General features: G+C 43.8%; 1 protein-coding gene across 10 annotated transcripts in view; it reads right to left on the bottom strand.

Annotated features, from left to right (window-relative positions):
• Positions 1 to 58: 58 nt before the first annotated feature.
• The window catches only part of LOC112218752 (homeodomain-interacting protein kinase 2-like), a 115,781-nt gene continuing 94,494 nt past the window's right edge, over positions 59 to 21,345 (bottom strand). For 2 of the 10 annotated variants that reach the window (XM_042301649.1, XM_042301653.1), the window contains exons 8-15: positions 19,564 to 19,771; positions 18,286 to 18,407; positions 14,646 to 14,776; positions 13,498 to 13,689; positions 8,958 to 9,302; positions 8,429 to 8,700; positions 7,944 to 8,119; positions 59 to 7,127 (exon numbers count right to left, since the gene is read on the bottom strand). In XM_042301649.1, the coding sequence (XP_042157583.1) occupies positions 6,639 to 7,127; positions 7,944 to 8,119; positions 8,429 to 8,700; positions 8,958 to 9,302; positions 13,498 to 13,689; positions 14,646 to 14,776; positions 18,286 to 18,407; positions 19,564 to 19,771 (1,935 nt within the window). In that variant the 3' untranslated portion in view covers positions 59 to 6,638. The remainder of the gene's footprint in view (positions 7,128 to 7,943; positions 8,120 to 8,428; positions 8,701 to 8,957; positions 9,303 to 13,497; positions 13,690 to 14,645; positions 14,777 to 18,285; positions 18,408 to 19,563; positions 19,772 to 21,345) is intronic. The other 8 variants (XM_042301656.1, XM_024379837.2, XM_042301650.1 and 5 more) reach the window with 6 other exon arrangements.

Raw genomic sequence — 21,345 nt, 5'->3', positions numbered from 1 at the left:
AAACCCTCCCCAACACAAACACAGCAGATATAAATAATGACTATTGTATGAGACGGGAGACTGGTGCCGTGACTTAACAGTTTAATGTAAATCCAAGACAAAGTGTGATTACATTTCTACACATATACAATATGCATATGTGAGCATACAAATTCTCATGAATAACTCGATTCACCTCGGAGACCGAAGAAATGATCAAAAGTAACAGTGAATAACAAGCTAGAACATAGTTCACCACAATGCCAGCCCCTTCACCCTACAGTTAGTAAAGAGGGCAATTCAAATCAGTATTTTCTTCTATGACCAAGTTGTCAATTAAAATCCTCCTGTAAATGTACAATGCTATAATTTGTTTTTTGAAGCCTATTTTAAATTCACTCAATTTTTCTACAACGAAAATGATTAAGAGAAGCACACAACATCTTAATGGTAACACAAGCGCTTAGTAGCCAAGTACTCAACTTGTTAGGAGTTCAATTAATCATTCTTCTTATTCTCATTATTATATTTCTTTAAACATTCTATAAAGCCAGTAAAATATCCATTCTCACAACATACTCAATAATATTATTCTAAGGAATATGGTACATATAAAGCTATATCAACAGATATTAAGGAGACAACAAACGCACTTTAAAAAAATCCCCAATAAATGTAAATGAGAGAGAAAATTAACAAAGAAGTATACTAGGAAATACTGCAGCACATAATAGCCTGAACAACAATGAGATTTCAACACCATTGAAAAAACATACAGCAATGGACACACAACAAGGACAGGGTTTGATGCTAACTTAGGGTTTGATACTTTGTACAAAAATATCATTGTTTCATTGTGAATGCAGTTGTTCAAGTACAAAATCAAAATCAATATTACTGCAAAATGACTACAGTACAGTATGACAGTTACAGCAGTTTACTGTTATATCCCTTGTCCCTCTGTCATCTATGGAGAAACAAGGTTTTATTGGGATTTATCAATGGGAATTCATTAGGCAATAACCCATCCGCTCAAGGACATTAGTACAATGCTCATTTGTGGTTTGAGCTGGCAAGAAATAGCTAAACAATACATTTTCTAAACCAAATTGTTTCAAAATGTGTGCATAATAGGAAAATGAGACTTCTAGCATGTCTTTAGCAAGAGGGTAGAAAATATGACATGTTGGTTCTTAAGTACATGTTTGAAAAAACTGTCCAAATGACAACATTTGACGTATTCCATTAATGGGGGCATCAAACCCTTGACCGCTGCGGCCTGAATCCCCAAAGAAAAAACCTAAAGCAGGGGGTGATTCCCTTGACAAACATACAAACACAGACACATCAATAGTCATACAGAAGGGCTTTAAAATGTGTTATTACTGGGTTACAGAGTTTCAGTGATGCATATAAAATAAATAATCGTAAAACAAGTACTTTTCCTACCTCCCTGCTTCTTTGGGAGAGTGTACTTTGCAAAGCTCTCATGAAGGGGAGGAGAGGTTGTGTGATTATTCTATTCTGGTAAGGTGGTAAAATGATTCAAGTCACTTCAGAGGGGTTTGACCTGAGAAGACTAACTGGCAATGTGTGCCATTCCTTCAGGAATGTTTCACAATATTTCATACAAGGATCCAGAAAGAGCACTCGCAATCACACTCTGGGAAAAGTTGGAAGCTGAACACTTCTTGTGTAGCGCAAGTATTTCAAGAACAACAAAGTTGTAAAAATACCAGGCTTCACCAAAAGACCGCTTTACACAGCTCTCTTTAATTCAAACCACACCTTAAAGGGTATGGTTTAGTTATTTGGAAGGCATTATTCTAACATTGAAATGGCTACTGTAGCACGGGAGAGATGATGTTCAAAGTAAACAAACTTCATTAGCACAAGAATACCACATTTTGGTAATTGTAAGGATCTACGTTGATGCTCACATTCTGAATCATATTTCCCATAAAACACATAACACGTTAAACAACGTGGTACGACGCTCAAATATTTTACACATTAAAATGTTATTTCATTCCAAATATAGCAAGTCCATTGAAACAAAATTGAGTGTAGGGTCAAAAGGGCTTCTCGAATATTGCTAAATATAGATTATACTTGAAAATGTTTTAATAAAATCAAATAAATAATATTTGAAAACCCCATATTGGAAGAAACATTTTTCATTTTTCTGTGAGTTTATGTTGAGTCAAGTTGTTTTAGCTGGAATCAGACTTATTGCATCTTGCACGGCAACACATTTTTTTGTAATAATAATATATGCCATTTAGCAGACACTTGTATCCAAAGCGACTTACATTTTTACGTATGCGTGGCCCCGGGAATCTAACCCACAACCCTGGCGTTGCAAGCGCCAATGTAGAACTCAAATCTTTACTTAAACGAATGATCACTCAAGCAGAAATATATAAACATTTCAGATGAAGCAGGTCACATATTATATTCATTTTGTGCTAGTGACCATTATTTTAAAGGTATTTTTTGTTTTTTATTTCACTCTATAGGTCATTCCATGGCGCACTAACTTATAACATGTTTTTGTTTTTTACAAACGAATCTGCTTACAACATTAATAAAGCTAAAATATAACTTACATGTAAAACAATTCAGAGAGAAGTTTGAGATTCAACATTGGAAGATTTAGGGGGTAACGAACATTAGGGGGTAATGGAACATTAGGGGGTAATGGAACATTTAGGGGTAATGGAACATTTAGGGGTAACGAACATTAGGGGTAATGGAACATTTAGGGGTAACGAACATTAGGGGTAATGGAACATTTAGGGGTAACGAACATTAGGGGGTAATGGAACATTTAGGGGTAACGAACATTAGGGGTAATGGAACATTTAGGGGTAACGAACATTAGGGGTAATGGAACATTTAGGGGGTAACGAACATTAGGGGTAACGAACATTAGGGGTAATGGAACATTTAGGGGTAACGAGTGACAGATCTAAAACATATTTTCTTCAAATCATAGATGTTTGAGAATGGTGGACTGCAATTGGCAGTCAAATAGCTTAAGATATTATGGCAACTTGAATCATTCATGTATGTGTGTGTTGTGCCCATACTGGCGTTCTACTGTAGTATCTGTACACTTCACACACTAACATTTGCTTAAAACCCATCAATAGCCCTCAAAGCACACTCAATGTGCTGTAAAGGTACTTGTTTGGACCAGAAGTTATTGCCAGACCACATGGGGATTATTTGTGTTTGTACTGTACATCGTCAACATGTTGAATTTCTTTGGTGGGAAGAAAGAAAGAAAGAAAGGTCCAAAAATGTCATCAGATCATCAGATCAGAGAGCTATGGAGACTGTAGGGTGTGCAGTATGGATGCCAGATTCTCCCTATGGTGGAATGTTTCAGTAGTCTGCCTCTTTATGGAGGGGCCAACCACTCATGTGGAAAAGCAGCTCCCGTATCTGTGTTCTTAGGCCCACAGGCCTTATGGAAATCAACAAAAAAGTACCAACAAAGATACACCACAGAACAGAAAGAAAATGATGTAACCAGCAACCTATACATGCTACGCATCACATCTTTGACTGCCTGGAACCCAAGGCTTGCATGGTGGAGCCAGCTAGAGGGAGTGTGGTGGCCTATTGGTGAAGTACCAAAATGTTGTTGTTTTAGGTTTAGTTTAGGGAGCAAACCTTGGTCTGACACACTCAAGTCTAAGCTACCTACCCATAAGGGCCCAAATGGATTATTGTCTACTTTATAACTTTATTATTGTCAACGGTGCCTGAACACTTTACACAGGCATACACCCCTCCTTATGAATACATAACATCGCTGTACAGCAACTCCCAGTTACAAATCAACTTAGAAATGAGCCTAATAACAAATCACTGATAAAAACATCCACAATAATTATTGCAACAATCTGTAAAATAACACAATACAGTTTATACTGTACCTACATACAATTAAAAAGTTCAATAATAACGTAGAAATAAAATAATCACTTAAAATGCAAGTACTATGGCATGACATGAAGGGATAAGGGGGAAGGCTCTCACTAAAACCACAAGTATTTATGATGTGCCTACTTCATGAGGACACTACAACAAACATAGTAATCATATATCATTGGCTACGAGAAATACAACTGATATTAAATTAAGCAGCAAACACATAGAAGCAATAGCCCAATCAGTTCTCTTACTATTAGGTATCCCTTTCTGGTGGTATGCTATCTGTGAACACATGATTCCGAAGACAAAATGGATACAGTGTCAACAAATGAAGACCATTTCATAGTAAGCCCTTCCAGGTGTACGCAGTAGCATTTCTGTTCCGTTCACATCTCTCTCTATGTGGAGAGGTGCTACACAACCCTCAGGGCAGAAATGACTAAATAACTTCCATTTATCTATACAAAACCACTACAACAATACAACAACTTGTATCAGAGTTAGGTGTGCATTCATGCAGTGCTCCTGTAACTCCTGCCCACCGTCACTGTTACTACCAACCTGCTCCATGCCAACATGCTATTCTTTTAGTCCCATTTACATGAGGAATGCCACACTACCACTCTGCCATCCTCAGTTCCTACCCAGACCAACCAAATGCTTTCTACTAGTCACTCACTCACGCACGCACTCACTCACTCACTCACTCACTCACTCACTCACTCACTCACTCACTCACTCACTCACTCACTCACTCACTCACTCACTCACTCACTCACTCACTCACTCACTCTTGCCAGACCTGGGTTGAAATACTATTTCAAATACTTTAGCTGGGCTTGATTGAGTTTGCCTGGCGCAATGCAATAGTTGAAAAACTGCAAATGCCGCCCATCTGGCCCTGCAGGCATTCTAAAGCAAACGTTAGAATTATTTAAAAGATTTCAAATAGTATTTGAACCCAGGTCTTACTCCTACCGAGCAACCCCTCTCAACAGTCCTCAATACTCTGCTTCCCTACTGCAAACAACCAGGCTCTCTCTCGGTGGCCTTCTGAAAATTGCCGCCATAGCAACCACCACTTCCCATCAGGCCTTTCTACTGGCTTAGCGTTTAACCTCAGATTCCTATTTTTTCTCGAACTCTGGACTATTGATGTGTCAAATGAACTCACCACATAAATGTTTTTGACAGTCACTTTCTTGTATTTTTGCTTTTTCCATTACCCCTAATTGGATCCTTGTGCTGATACTTCTCTGTTCTATTATTCCTGGGCACAGACTCCCTTGTGTGATATAAAAGTAACACATCTCAAACTAAAGCCATTGTATGTATGTGCGCCACGGTGACTTACAGTTATACTGTACACAAATTAAAATGTATATCCAGCACACAATGTAAAGAGGATTGATCTAACGACTTTGGTTCAGTACCCCAGGCAAGTTAAACTCATGTACACTTTACAAAAAAAGCCACAGGTCAGTTAAATATGAACTCTAACCTCTTATGGCTGTAGTATACTGTCATAAGGATAGGACACAGAGCTAGGGGCTAAGCCTACACCTGGAAGAGAAATCAAATCTGCCCCGACAATAAGACGTCAAAGAAAGGAACCAGTTCCAGCTAGTCTGTTGGTTCTCAAGGTTCCAGCGACGTAAACTGTGTGGTTATATCTGTAAGGCACTACGAGGGAACAATGGTCAAACCTAAGACTGCGGAGGATTCCAAGTATTATAGCACAAAGGTGCAAGAGGTGGACTACACACACATGGCTGACAGTAGCACACGCACACACAGACAATCACGTTGTACATGCCTATGTTATTATAACCACTTTGTGCAATCACAATGAAAGAAGAGGAACAAATCAATTCTATTGGTATCAGAAAAAGTTATTCATAAAAGAATCTGGGTGCAGACTGCTACATTCTAAAAACAGGGCTCAGCTACAACTCCTATAGCTAAAACATAAGTCTTCTCAAAAAGGTGAGAACTAAAAAACAAAGGGAAAATACCTTCTTTTTTTGTGTCTTTTGTTGATTATATTTCCAGAAGACTCCTGACTCCAGTTGTCTGTTGGAGAAGGATGGGTGAGGGATGTGGAGGGATGCTTCGTTCTCTCTCCCCCACACATTGAATGATTTGGAAATGTTTAAGACAGTTCAAGGCCATCATTATTTGTTGTATTCTTTGAAGAGCAGCAGGTTTCCGTATTTCACCTTCATTCCCAAATCCTCACGGGAATTCTTGGGAATTCTTATGATGGGAATTCCAACATCCAGAGAGGGACCCCTTGTTAAAACAGTCCCTTTCCAATTCAAGACGGGAAAACAAAAACAAACAAAAAGCCTCCACCTCTCCCAAAGGCCCGTTATGAAGACCTTGCTGTAAGATAATGAGAAATTACTCTCATTTGAAAGTAGAAATATACCTAAGAGAGAAAACAAAGCAAAACTGGCCCTTTTGGAGATTTTTTTGGGAAAAGAAAAGTAATAATAGAAATTCCACCTCTCCTTTCTGTCTATTTATTTACCTTTTTCCTCTCTGTCATTATGTCTTCAAGTAAACGTGACAGTTTTATGAAGATTGCATGTCTCTCTCTCTATCTCTCTGTCTGTGGAGTGGTGATGGGGAGGGAGGACATGGAGTGAGCAGCAGCAGCATTGCTGGGATCTGGATCTGGGGGTCTGGGTCTCCAGTGTGTTGGCTTGGCTCTAGAGGTAAGGGTACTGGTTCACCTTGGTGGGGCTCAGTGGGTATCCAGTGTAGACAGTGGAAGCAGGCGAGGCGCTGATGTACGTCTGGTGAGCAAACTGAGCCTGGTACTGGCTGTGGTGCAGGGTGGGTGAGGGCAGCACGTGGTGCCCCATGCTGACGGGTACCTGGTGAACAATGCCCGGTGTGTGGTATGTGGTGTGCTGGACCGTGTGGCGGGCAGAGCCCGGGGTTGCCACCAGGTGGGCCACAGTGCCCGTGGACCCCAGTGCTGCGGGCGTGGCAGTGTAGGTGTAGAGGTGGGGCTGGCCGGGCAGGTGGGTGGCAGCCAGGTGGGTGGCAGACAGGTGGGTGTGGACGTTGGCAGTGTGAGAGGGGCTGTTGTGGTGCTGGAAGGAGTAGGGGGCCTGGGCTGCGATGGTTGGGGTGATGTAAGCCTGCTGGTGCCGGTGGCCTCCGTTCCGCTCAGTTACCATGTGATGCTGGGCCTGGTTAGGAGCGAGAAGAGATACGAGGATGGAGTCAGTGCAATCCAAATGACAATCTCACTTTCCACACAGTTAATCTATTCTGCAATAGTCTATGTGCTGGGGGGCTAGGGTCAGTCTGTTATATCTGGTGTAATTCTCCTGTCTTATTTGGTATCCAGTGTGAATTTAAGTATGCTCCCTCTAATTCTCTCTCTCTCCCTCCCATCCTGGAGGACCTGATCCCTAGGACCATGCCTCAGGACTACCTGGCCTGATTACTCCTGGCTGTCCCCAGTCCACCTAGTCATTCCGCTGCTCCAGTTTCAACTGTTCTGCCTGTGGCTATGGAACCCTGACGTGTTCAACGGACATGCTACCTTGTACCGGACCTGCTGGTTTTGACTCTCTCTCTACCGCACTTAATATCTCGATCTCTAAATGCTCAGCTATGGAAAGGCAACTGACATTTACTCCTGAAGTACTGACCTGTTGCACCCTCAACAAACACTGCAATTATTATTTGACCCTGCTGGCCATGTATGAACCTTTGAACATCTTGAAGAACAATCTGACCTTAATGGCCATTTACTCTTACAATCTCCACATGGCACAGCCAGATAAGGACTGGCCACCCATCAGAGCCTGGTTCCTCTCTAGGTTTCTTCCTAGGTTCCTGCCTTTCTAGTGAGTTTTTCCTAGCCACTGTGCTTCTACATTTGCATGGCTTGCGGTTTGGGGTTTTAGGCTGGGTTTCTGTACAGCAATTTGTGACATCTGCTGATGTAAAAATGTGATTGATTGATAATGATATAAATAATTTAGATGGTTCCTTACTTGGCTCTCTCTCCATACCTGGCTGAGATTGAGAGGCTGCTGCTGCTGGAAGGGGTTTGGCCCCGAGCGCTGCTGTCGGTAAGCCACGCCCCCTGACAGGTGGTTGTTGCCAGACACAATGCCCGCACCGTTGGAGGTTTTGAACTTGTATGCCGAATTCTGATGATTCATTGCATCTGCAGAGTAAAGGGAACAAGGTCAAAAGGTCAATCCAGGTCAAGAAAATGTGACATATGAGTACAGTATAAAAACAAAGAAAAAAAACGTAGAACCGAGGTAGCAACAGTAACCAATGGGGCAGGGCTTAGCGAAGGTTCATTTGTAGTACCAACAACGATAATAATGGATACATTTGTAACATTTTTTTTTCAAACAACAATAATAGTATTTCCTATACTCTAGAAGAAAGACTATCAACCATCCCTCCCTGTCTGTGTGGTTGTGTGGGTCTCTGTAGGTACCTGTGTAGATATCTGTGTAGGTACCTGTGTAGATATCTGTGTAGGTACCTGGCATCAGGCGCTCACACTCGCTCAGCACCTCGCTGGACTGGCTCTTCAGAGGGGGGATGATGATGGAGCGAAGGTTGTTTCCGTTGCTGTAGTTGTCCAGCAGGGTGGTCTTGGAGTCATGGTAGCCGTTGTTGTTGGGCTGCCTGGACTCTACTGCATAGGGACTGTTGTTACTGGATGAGTCAGAGTCGGGGGAGTCGTGTACTGTGACACAGCTGATGACGTTCTTCCTCTGCCTGAATGAGCTGCGAGGAGGAGGATCACTTTTTGGTAATGGTACATATAGTAATGGTCAGCCTACTAACCTTCTGTCCAATGTTGGTGTCGAATCCATAATAAATTGTGAATTCAGATCAATCCACAAAAAAATTCCCTTATGCCAATCACGTCCACTCTTTCAGTAATGAAACAAAACATGCACTAAACATGGCCTCCTGTCATGTATTTAACCCTGGCTCCCAGATCCCTGCCTGCGTGTCATGTCTGGCCCAAAATGACTGACCTGTACCTAGTATGGTTGGTGTTGCTATTCTTGTGATCATCCTCCTCGTCCGTGTCACTGCTGATGGTGATGATGCTGACGGCAGGGCTGGGCGTATCAGGGATGATGATGGTCTGACGCTGCCCGTTGTGGTGCTGATGGTGATCCCTGGTGGTGCTAGAGGCCTGCTCTGCCTCGCCCCGTCCCCACCCTCCACAGCCCAGGGGGGGTCCGCAGCTGGAGCTGGAGGAAGGGCCGTTGTTCTGAAGCACAGCACAACGTGGAGGGGTGTTCTCCTTCAGCCGCTTGGAGCGCTGTGGTGATTGTACCGCCTGGGAGGAGGACACCTCGTACGCAGACACGTTCCTGATGGGAGAGAGATGAGAGGGGGATGAGGTGGCACATACTACTACAACCTAATACTAGGTGGCACCTACTACTACAACCTAATACTAAGTGGCACCTACTACTACAACCTAATACTAGGTGGCACCTACCGCTACAACCTAATACTAGGTGGCACCCACCGCTACAACCTAATACTAAGTGGCACCTACTACTACAACCTAATACTAGGTGGCACCTACCGCTACAACCTAATACTAGGTGGCACCCACCGCTACAACCTAATACTAGGTGGCACCCACAGCTACAACCTAATACTAGGTGGCACCTACCAGTACAACCTAATACTAGGTGGCACCTACCACTACAACCTAAAACTAGGTGGCACCTACCGCTACAACCTAATACTAGGTGGCACCCACCGCTACAACCTAATACTAAGTGGCACCTACTACTACTACCTAATACTAGGTGGCACCTACCGCTACAACCTAATACTAGGTGGCACCCACCGCTACAACCTAATACTAGGTGGCACCCACAGCTACAACCTAATACTAGGTGGCACCTACCAGTACAACCTAATACTAGGTGGCACCTTCCACTACAACCTAATACTAGATGGCACCTACCGCTACAACCTAATACTAGGTGGCAGCTACCACTACAACCTAATACTAGGTGGCACCTACTACTACAACCTAATAGTAGGTGGCACCTACTACTACAACCTAATACTAGGTGGCACCTACCACTACAACCTAATACTAGGTGGCACCTACTACTACAACCTATTACTAGGTGGCACCTACTACTACAACCTAATACTAGGTGGCACCTACTACTACAACCTAATACTAGGTGGCACCTACTACTACAACCTAATAGTAGGTGGCACCTACTACTACAACCTAATACTAGGTGGGACCTACCACTACAACCTAATACTAGGTGGCACCTACTACTACAACCTATTACTAGGTGGCACCTACTACTACAACCTAATACTAGGTGGCACCTACTACTACAACCTAATACTAGGTGGCACCTACTACTACAACCTAATACTAGGTGGCACCTACTACTACAACCTAATATTAGATGGCACCTACCACTACAACCTGGCACCTACTAATAACTACTAGGTGGCACCTACTAATACAACCTATTACTAGGTGGCACCTACTACTACAACCTAACACTAGGTGGCAGCTACCACTACAACCTAAAATTAGATGGCACCTACCACTACAACCTAGGTGGCAACTACTATTACAACCTACTAGGTGGCACCTACCACTACAACCTAACACTAGGTGGCACCTACCACTACAACCTAAAATTAGATGGCACCTACCACTAAAACCTAATACTAGGTGGCACCTACCACTACAACCTAATACTAGGTGGCACCTACCAGTGAAACCTAATACTAGGTGGCACCTACTAGTAAAACCTAATAGGTGGGTAGCACCTACTACAACAACCTAATACTAGGTGGCACCTACTACTACAACCTAATACTAGGTGGCAGCTACCACTACAACCTAAAATTAGATGGCACCTACTACTACAACCTAATACTAGGTGGCACCTACCACTACAACCTAATACTAGGTGGCACCTACCACTACAACCTAATACTAGGTGGCACCTACCACTAAACCTAATACTAGGTGGCACCTACTAGTAAAACCTAATACTAGGTGGCACCTACTAGTAAAACCTAATACTAGGTGGCATCTACTAGTAAAACCTAATACTAGGTGGCACCTACTAGTAACAACCTAATACTAGGTGGCACCTACCACTACAACCTAATAGTAGGTGGCACCTACTACTACAACCTAATACTAGGTGGCACCTACCAGTACAACCTAATACTAGGTGGCACCTACCACTACAACCTAAAATTAGATGGCACCTACTAATACAACCTAATACTAGGTGGCACCTACCACTACAACCTAATACTAGGTGGCACCTACCACTACAACCTAATACTAGGTGGCACCTACTAGTAAAACCTAATACTAGGTGGCACCTACTATTACAAGCTAATACTAGGTGGCACCTACTAGTGAAACCTAATACTAGGTGGCACCTACTACTACAACCTAATAGTAGGTAGCACCTACTACAACAACCTAATACTAGGTGGCACCTACGACTACAACCTAATACTAGGTGGCAGCTACCACTACAACCTAAAATTAGATGGCACCTACTACTACAACCTAATACTAGGTGGCACCTACCACTACAACCTAATACTAGGTGGCACCTACCACTACAACCTAATACTAGGTGGCACCTACTCGTAAAACCTAATACTAGGTGGCACCTACTAGTAAAACCTAATACTAGGTGGCACCTACTAGTACAACCTAATACTAGGTGGCATCTACTAGTAAAACCTAATACTAGGTGGCACCTACTACAACAACCTAATATTAGGTGGCACCTACCACTACAACCTAATAGTAGGTGGCACCTACTACTACAACCTAATACTAGGTGGCACCTACCAGTACAACCTAATACTAGGTGGCACCTACTAGTACAACCTAATACTAGGTGGCACCTACTACTACAACCTAATACTAAGTGGCACCTACTACTACAACCTAATACTAGGTGGCACCTACTAGTACAACCTAATACTAGGTGGCACTTACTAGTACATACAGAGTAACAATACCGAAGACAGACACTGCCCAGGTAAAAGCTGACAGATTATTTTAATTTATTTTTGTTTCACTTTCAACTTGGAGCTGGCTATTGTGTTCTGATTGGTTGAAGGTTGAAAGCCTCCAGCGCCGGTTGAAAAAAAAATGTCATAGTGAATCAGGAAAGACAGGGGGACTGTAGGTGATGTTCAGATCTAAAGAGATCCTAGTTGATCCTAGTTGTGTAGGAGATCCTAGATGTTTAGGAGGTCCTAGTTGTTTAGGAGGTCCTGGTTGTTTTGGAGGTCCTAGTTGTGTAGGAGGTCCTGGTTGTTTTAGGATGTCCTGGTTGTGTAGGAGGTCTTAGTTGTGTAGGTGGTCCTGGTTGTTTAGGAGATCCTAGTTGTGTAGGTGGTCCTAGTTGTGTAGGAGGTCCTGGTTGTTTTAGGATGTCCTAGTTGTGTAGGAGGTCTTAGTTGTGTCGGTGGTCCTGGTTGTTTAGGAAGTCCTAGTTGTGTAGGAGGTCCTAGTTGTGTGCGAGATCCTAGTTGTTTAGGAGGTCCTGGTTGTGTAGGAGGTCTTAGTTGTGTCGGTGGTCCTGGTTGTTTAGGAGGTACTAGTTGTATAGGAGGTCCTAGTTGTTTAGGAGGTCCTAGTTGTTTAGGAGGTCCTAGTTGTGTAGGAGATCCTAGTTGTTTAGGAGATCCTAGTTGTGTAGGAGGTCCTAGTTGTTTAGGAGGTCATGGTTGTGTAGGAGGTCTTAGTTGTGTAGGTGGTCCTGGTTGTTTAGGAGGCCCTAGTTGTGTAGGAGGTCCTGGTTGTTTAGGAGGTCCTAGTTGTGTAGGAGGTCCTAGTTGTATAGGAGGTCCTAGTTGTTTAGGAGGTCCTAGTTGTTTAGGAGGTCCTAGTTGTGTAGGAGATCCTAGTTGTTCAGGAGATCCTAGTTGTTTAGGAGGTCCTAGTTGTGTAGGAGGTCCTGGTTGTTTAGGAGGTCCTAGTTGTGTAGGACATCCTAGTTGTTTAGGGGTCCTAGTTGTTTAGGAGGTCCTAGTTGTGTAGGAGATCCTAGTTGTTTAGGAGATCCTAGTTGTGTAGGAGGTCCTAGTTGTTTAGGAGGTCCTAGTTATGTAGGAGGTCCTAGTTGTTTAGGAGGTCCTAGTTGTTTTGGAGATCCTAGTTGTGTAGGACGTCCTAGTTGTGTAGGAGGTCCTAGTTGTGTAGGAGGTCCTAGTTGTTTAGGAGATTCTAGTTGTTTAGGAGGTCCTAGTTGTGTAGGAGGTCCTAGTTGTGTAGGAAGTCCTAGTTGTGTAGGATGTCCTAGTTGTTTAGGGGGTCCTAGTTGTTTAGGAGATCCTAGTTGTGTAGGAGGTCCTAGTTGTTTAGGAGGTCCTAGTTGTTTAGGAGATCCTAGTTGTTTAGGAGGTCCTAGTTGTGTAGGAGGTCCTAGTTGTGTAGGAGATCCTAGTTGTTTAGGAGATCCTAGTTGTGCAGGAGGTCCTAGTTGTTTAGGAGGTCCTAGTTGTGTTTGAGGTTCTAGTTATGCTTACCTGGCAGTCATCTGATGCTGCTTGTTCTTTTTGGAAGAGGAGTTGTTGTTATTGGTTGACGGTTGCCTCATCACATGGGCCACGCCCACATTGAGAGGCTGGTTGTGGTTGGATGGGAGGGTGACGTGGCCAGCCAGCAGTGCCGGCTGTTGCATGATGGGATTGTAATGGCTGCCGTGTGGGTGAGAATTCCTGGAACACAACAGAATGTCCCATCACTACACTGAACCTGTATTTTATATTATTATATCTGACCGTGCCCCATTTTCATGTCTAACTACATATCTATAACTGCACATGAGTACATACTGCTTCACATATGGGACTAGAGTTGGGTGGGTGGCAGCAGTCACCGCATGAGACAGAGGGGAGAAAAGAGAGCGAGAGGAATAAAGAGAGCGGGAGCGAATGCAGCTGACACCAGCAGCTGTAGAGGGATAGTTCTGCAGAGGAAGTGCGACACTTTCCCAATCATCTTTGTGGGGATGAGAGAGAGAAGAGAGAGAGAGAGAGAGAGAGAGAGAGAGAGAGAGAGAGAGAGAGGGAGAGAGAACCACCCTGTCCTTAGACGGACACTGCGAAATTAACCTGCATGCAGACACACACACACTCATATACCTGCATCCAGCTTACATATCATCATTGTGACACGCCGTGCCTGGAATGATGTCCTTACATACATCTCATCCCTCTAAAGTAAATGTGCTCTTATAAAAACCCCGCTGTTCACTTCTAGACTCTGATTCATGGCAGCCCTCTGAGTGCCTGTCACAAGGCAATGCTCTTCTGTCAATCAGGACACTGCTGTGCTGGTCCTTTCTGAACTTGGTATACATCCAAACCTCCCCATGTTAACCAGGCCTTTATACACAATTAGACAATGAAACTAGCCTGGAATGTTAAGTGATACACTCTGTTAATCATGGTGAAACGGAGCATATCAAATTGGTTTGCAGGCTACAATGAAACCGAATCACCTTTGTCATTTTGCTTCACATATAACTAGATATTACAGGCTTACACTGTACAAATTTGGTACGTTTGACCAAGTCTAATCTTTAATGTCTTCTCTGGTCCTATAGGATTTGATTTGTTATGGTAGTGCTTATAAGACTCTGGTTACATAAGGAAGAGAGCATGTTCCTTACCTCCAGTTAGCCAGGGGCTGGGAGGCCGTCATGGAGTCAGGGATGACGGTGGCGTGCTGGACTGAGGTGTGGGTGAGCTGCTGCCAGGCGGGGGGGAGGAGGATCTGCTGGGTGCCATTGGGCCAGGCCTGCTGAGGGGAGAGAAAAAGAGCAAACGGGGAGAAGAGGTCAGTCACAGAATTAAATACAACACTATTTATATTATATTGTATTTCTATTGTATCTCTATGGGATCATCTGTCACCTAACAACCTTGCATGTCAATTATGCAAGGTACACTTTAATGTAGACAAAGAATGCTACCTAAATAAAAGAGGTGTTGTTTTTGTATCTCTCATTGTTTTACTTCCAGAGATGATGAAGGCATGGGGGAACAAGGGGAAATAATTGAAAGTGTAATAAAAGTTAAGAAATCCTTGTAAAAACACAAAACAGCCAATGGATTGCAGGTACAAGCAGAACAACTGGCCAGTGTGTCAAGTCATGACCTTAGTGCCTTTTTTATGTCTCTGTTTTCTGTTTCTGTGTTTGGACTGTTTTGATTTTCATTTCTTTCCTGCGCTTTGTTCTTTTGGTATTTTCTCGTGTTCTGAGTTATTAAAGTTATCATGGACACGTACCACGCTGCATTTTGGTCAGATCCTTCTTATTCCTCATCAGAAGAGGAAGACAATCATTACACAGTGTTACAATAGGCTAGTTAAACAAAACCAGCTGAACTATCTGGCCTTGTCAGCAGTACACATCAACAGAGTGCAGATAACTCAGCAAACCAATATTGGTTCTGTGAACTCTGTGAGTTCTGCAAATGCTCTCATAATACAAAAACTGTCCAGTCGTGAATGTTTGTATAAAACATTCGCCTGATGATGCAAGAATATTCCTAGAACACATTTAATCTGTACTTTAAATGTTACCAGAATGTTTCATTAGGTTGTGGGAACAGTCTGGTGGGAACATTGGGGGGGAATCACAAAATATATGTGCGGATGATTCTACAATGTTTCTTTTAGGGTGCAAAGAATATTGTTACAAGAATGCTCCCAGAACACATTGTGTATTTTTTTTAAAGGTTCCCAGAATGTTTCTTTGGGTTGTAGGAACATTGTGGAATTTTCTTGTGTTTTTGGGATGTTATCATCCTAATGTTAGATAAAAATGGGAATCTTAGTTAATGTTCTGGGAATGTTCCCAGTTGGCTGGGAAGACTTTGGATGTGTAGTAAAGATATGTTGCCTCTCCCCTCCTGGTCCCTGTGCTGATGTGTTTGGCATTATCCAAATCAGCTCCGATTTTAATTAAATTCACATTGAGGCCCATTCAGGGCTGCTGTGAAAGGAGCTGCTTTGTATTGCTGGTGCAGAATGGAGTTGGCAGGCATAATATGCCCCGAGTCAGAGATGGGTCTGTGTGTCTGTGTGTGTGTATGTGTGCACATGAACGTGTGTGTGTGTGTGTGTGTGTGTGTGTGTGTGTGTGTGTTTGTGTCTGTATATGCAGCCCTAATAGTTTAATGCAGCTCTATTCATTAGCACTTGTATGTGGGGTATAATTAATTTTTCCTTTAAATAGTGTTTGAATATTCTATTTACTTCGGCAGCGTCAATATATTGTAGCACATAGCACAGCACACACAGAAGACAAAGCACTCCATCTTAGGCCTACATCTGCCCTGGGCTTATACAGAGTACAAAGCCTACATATCTCGATGTTATACAATGTACCTGTTATACTCTACTGATATAAAACGCTTGTAGGGTTTAACAGTGTATGACCGCTAGCTTGTGGGAGTGGAATTGTTTTGTCTGAGGTACGTTGGGAGAGAGAATTAACTTAAAATAAAAACAGTCAATGGGTGAAGAGGGAGGGAGGCATCTTTAGGTCAACAAAACAAGACCGGGATGTGGATTGATAAAGGACACAGGCACAGCCAATAGAAAGGCATGAAAACTGGCCAATAGAAGACAACCTAAGCCACATACAGACTCCCTTTACATCTCCCATGGTTATATTCACATCTCAGGTCTTTTTATCAACACGCCAAAACCATTAAGAGCCACCAATAATTCCGTCTCCTCCTCTCCTCCATCTATCTCTCCAAACATCCTGCTCCATCCATTCCTGGCACTCAGCATTCCTCTGTCGCCGGACGTCTGTGTTGTGTAATCGGCCTGTCTGCTCTGAAATGGTAAACAGGTTAGCAGCCCTTTTTCTTTTCTTCTCAGGACCCATTGCCTCAGTAATCAGAGGTGCTATCTTGCTCCCCACAGCCAACCTCTTCTCCCCGGGTGAAAACCCTTTGTCACCTCGGGGCTCTGAAAGCCCTGGCTCTCACTCCCCAATTGTTTCCAAATTTTCTGCATTCCTGCTCCAGATAAAGGTCTTGCCTTGCTGCGTGGCTGGCGGGACTGGCTGACTGGTGCCCTCCTCCACACCCAGCACCACCCAGCCCCACCTCTGCTGTATAGACGCCTGGGTCGAGGGTGGGCTGCGGCTGCAAAGCGGCCTGGAGGCTAAAGCCCCAAACACCCATTAGAGACCTCCCAATGCAGAGGGAATGAAGGATTCAGATCCTCTACATCCTTTTATTGGGTGTACTGCTGCTAAACTACATCATCCCTGTGTTTAATATGTGTGCAGCGTGACAGAGGATTCTCTTTAATTAATCAAATCTGCCAGGATACAGTATGTCAGTAGACCATAACACAGTAATAGGATGATACTTGCACAATATACTCTTATGTTTATGAACTGTAACATTTTCATTATATTGGCTTGTTCCACCATCATACCTTTACTTGGGGCTTGGCACTGTATCATAATTAATATACTGTGAACTATTTTGTGAATGCTTCTGTTGAGACAGTTTTTCCTGAAGTACTGCATTTATGCTACACAGTGAATGCTATAGGGCACAGGGTAACCTTGTAGCCGAGCAAACCCCTCAAACCCTTCCAAGCCTTTCCAAATCTGTCCCTCTCCTCTGAGGCCTATAATTTCAGAGCGCCTGACTTGGAAGCAGCCCTGAAGCTAATCACCATTCGGTATCTGACTGATTAGTCTTCCACACAGTTCAGAGAGCCTCGCTAGCTGCCTACTGCATGATTAACTATAGATAAGGGAAGCCTTTTGACACCTGGGACTTTACAGGGATATTAAAGCTCTTATGGACATTTCTAGAAACCAGAGGGAGAGGTGTCCTACTACTCTACAACTCTACTTTAATGCTCAACTATACTGGAGGAATAATGCATGGCTGTGTTATTTCAAGGAGGGAGGAGGACACTGGAACCAGGGTTTAACTCACTCAGTCAAAACAAGTGCCTGCAGGGGCAGAAGGATCACAAGAACACCCTGATTGACTCCCCGCCTTGATCAAAGGCTAGCCTGTTATAGAAAAGGATACAGAGGTACGACCTTTTCCAAAGTAGCTTCCATGACCAAATCATACAAAATACCCTGTTAGTCATAGCCATGTGTGTTCAGGTATGAATGTCTCCCAGTAAATAGAATAGGTTCTGTGTATTGTGATCCAGCAAAACAAAGATGAGATATCATTATGAGTTCAGGAGATGCAAACAAGGGACTATATGTGGGCCCCCTAATCTCCATGACGATGGACTGAGTCACTACTTCCTACCTGTGTCAACAGGCCTGGCTGGATCTGCAGGGGCTGGGTGCCGGGGGCCTGCGTCACTATGGGAACGGCGTTATCCATCCGCACAGAGTAGCCCGTGTGTTTGGACGGGGAGGCCTGCATACCTGAGAACACACACAACACAGAGGTCAACAACAACACAGAGGTGGTCAACAACAACACAGAGGTGGTCAACAACAACACAGAGGAGGTCAACAACAACACAGAGGAGGTCAACAACAACACAGAGGAGGTCAACAACAACACAGAGGAGGTCAACAACAATACAGAAGAGGTCAACAACAATACAGAAGAGGTCAACAACAACAACACAGAGGAGGTCAACAACAACACAGAGGAGGTCAACAACAACAACATAGAGGAGGTCAACAACAACATCACAGAGGAGGTCAACAACAACAACACAGAGGAGGTCAACAACAACAACACTATGCTTCACACAAAAAAGACCTGCACCTTGGGAGAAACAATTATGTCAAAATTGTTATAGAAAAAACAACATTTAAACTAGTTGTTTGATATCTCAAACACAGTTTAACAGTTTATAATGAAACTGCACTAAATTACTGATTCAACTTGAAAACAAAAAGGTAGTCATGGCAATATAAATTAAATCCCAATAAACCCTTGGCTGAGTGGAGCAAACTGTCTAATAATGGAAATTCTTATATCCTGTTCCACATAAATCAAACAAAAATAATGTTTTTTTTCAATCTTAACAACATAAACAGAGATCAGACAAAAGCGGTGCTGTAAAAAGCATCAAACAGAGATATGACTAATTAGCTCATAAACATATCGTAGCATCTCGTTTCGAACATGAAGACTTTCATTGCCTTGGGGGGTCAGTGGAAGACTTACAGAGTCATCGTAGTGCAGTTCTAGCTCACAGCTTCATAAGCCCTTCTCTCATCAGGAGAAAACTGAACTCGCTGGTGCCAGACAGGGCTGATCTACTCTACTGAAACTGACTAAGCCTTAGACCTGACTATAGAAAGGCCTATAGGTGCTCTTTTTAATTAATTAATTTAGCATTTATGTATACAGGTGATCCCGTTGCAATCTGTTATCTTTCTGATATTTTTTAAAAGTAAACCTGTTCCAAGATGGCATGAAATAATCACTAATCACTCAGATGCCTTACCACTGATACAGGATCAGATATTTGTTCACCCCCAATGGTTAAGGGAAAGAGTAATCTGATCCTAGATCGGTGGCCTTGTTACACAGCATACACTGTGTTAGTCTAAAGCCTCTTACCTTGGAAGCCAGGTTGGCAGACGATGAGGGCCTGCTGGAAGGGGTCAGGCCGGGCAGCACAGAGCTGAGGGGCCACAGGATGCAGGGGCATGCTCCTCTGTGTCACCGCTGAGGGCTGGTAGAGTGCAGATGGGTAGTTTAATATGGAGATATCGGGGTTGCCAAGGGAAAGGGTGGTACTGGTGGTGGAGGGAGCCAGGTTGGTGGCCTAAAGGAATGACGGGATCAAAACGCAAAGCCATAAGGAGATGTTCAGTGGTGGTGGAAAGGTCATGAGGGTTGTTGGGAGACGGGATAGAATCATTAATCAGAAAATAACATTGTCAGTCGTTGTTTTGTTTTTAAACCCCGTTATTCCCCAACTTCATGGTATCCAATTGGTAGTTACAGTCTTGTCTCATCGCTGCAACTCCCGTACGGCCTCGGGAGAGGCGAAGGTGGAGAGCCGTGCGTCCTCCGAAACACAACCCTGCCAAGCCACACTGCTTCTTGACACAATGCCCACTTAACCCGGAAGCCAGCCGCACCACTGTGTCGGAGGAAACACCGTACACCTGGCGACTGTGTCAGCGTGCACTGTGCCCGGCCTGCCACAGGAGTCGCTAGTGCACGATGGGACAAGGACATCCCTGCAGCCAAACCCTCCCCTGACCCGGACGACGCTGGGCCAATTGTGTGCTGCCCCATGGCTCTCCCGGTCGTGACCGGCTGAGACAGAGCCTGAACTCCAACCCAGAATCTCTAGCGGCACAGCTAGCACTGTGATGCAGTGCCTTAGACCACTGGGCCACTCGGGAGGCCTGTCAATCATTTAATGACATAAACAGTACATTGAACCACAGGGGCTTAATTTGTCCATACTGCACATATACAGTGTTCGAGCCGCTACATCTATGCATGTCAGAAAAGATTCTGTCTATATGTATTTGTACACAGCTAAATATCCAGAGTACTGATCTAGGACCGCAGTGGAGAAGGTGAAAAGCTTCAAGGTTCCTCTGTGTACACATCACTGACAATCTGAAATGGTCCACCCTGTTGCACCTTGTGAAGAAGGCGCAACAGCTTCTCTTCAACATCAGGAGGCTGAATAAATTCAGCTTGGCCCTTAAGACCCTCACGAACTTTGACAGATACACAATTGAGAGCATCCTGTCGGGCTGTATCACTGCCTCGTGCGGCACCTGCACAGCCCGCAATCGAGGGCTCTCCACCCAAGCCACGGCCTGTTCACCCCGCTACCATCCAGAAGGCCTGTTCACCCCGCTACCATCCAGGAGGCCTGTTCACCCCGCTACCATCCAGAAGGCCTGTTCACCCCGCTACCATCCAGAAGGCCTGTTCACCCCGCTACCATTCAGAAGGCCTGTTCACCCCGCTACCATCCAGAAGGCCTGTTCACCCCGCTACCATCCAGAAGGCCTGTTCAACCCGCTACCATCCAGAAGGCGAGGTCAGTAAAAGTGCATCAGACAGTTTCTAGCCAGCTACCAACCGGTTACTCAACACAGTTCCTTAGAGGCTGCTGCCCCATATACATAGATATGGAATCACTGGTCACTTTAATAATGTTTACATACTGCTTTAATCAATCAATACAGTTGAAGTCGGAAGTTTACCTACTCCTTAGCCAAATACATTTAAACTCAGTATTTCACAATTCCTGACATTTAATCCTAGTAAGAATTCCCTATCTTAGGTCAGTTAGGATCACAACTTTATTTTAAGAATGTGAAATATCAGAAGAATACTAGAGAGAATGATTTATTTCAGCTTTTATTT

Source organism: Oncorhynchus tshawytscha, linkage group LG19, assembly GCF_018296145.1.
Source record: "Oncorhynchus tshawytscha isolate Ot180627B linkage group LG19, Otsh_v2.0, whole genome shotgun sequence".
Classification (NCBI taxonomy): Eukaryota; Metazoa; Chordata; class Actinopteri; order Salmoniformes; family Salmonidae; genus Oncorhynchus; species Oncorhynchus tshawytscha.
Note: the sequence above shows the minus strand (reverse complement) of the source record. Positions and strands in the feature narration are given on the sequence as shown.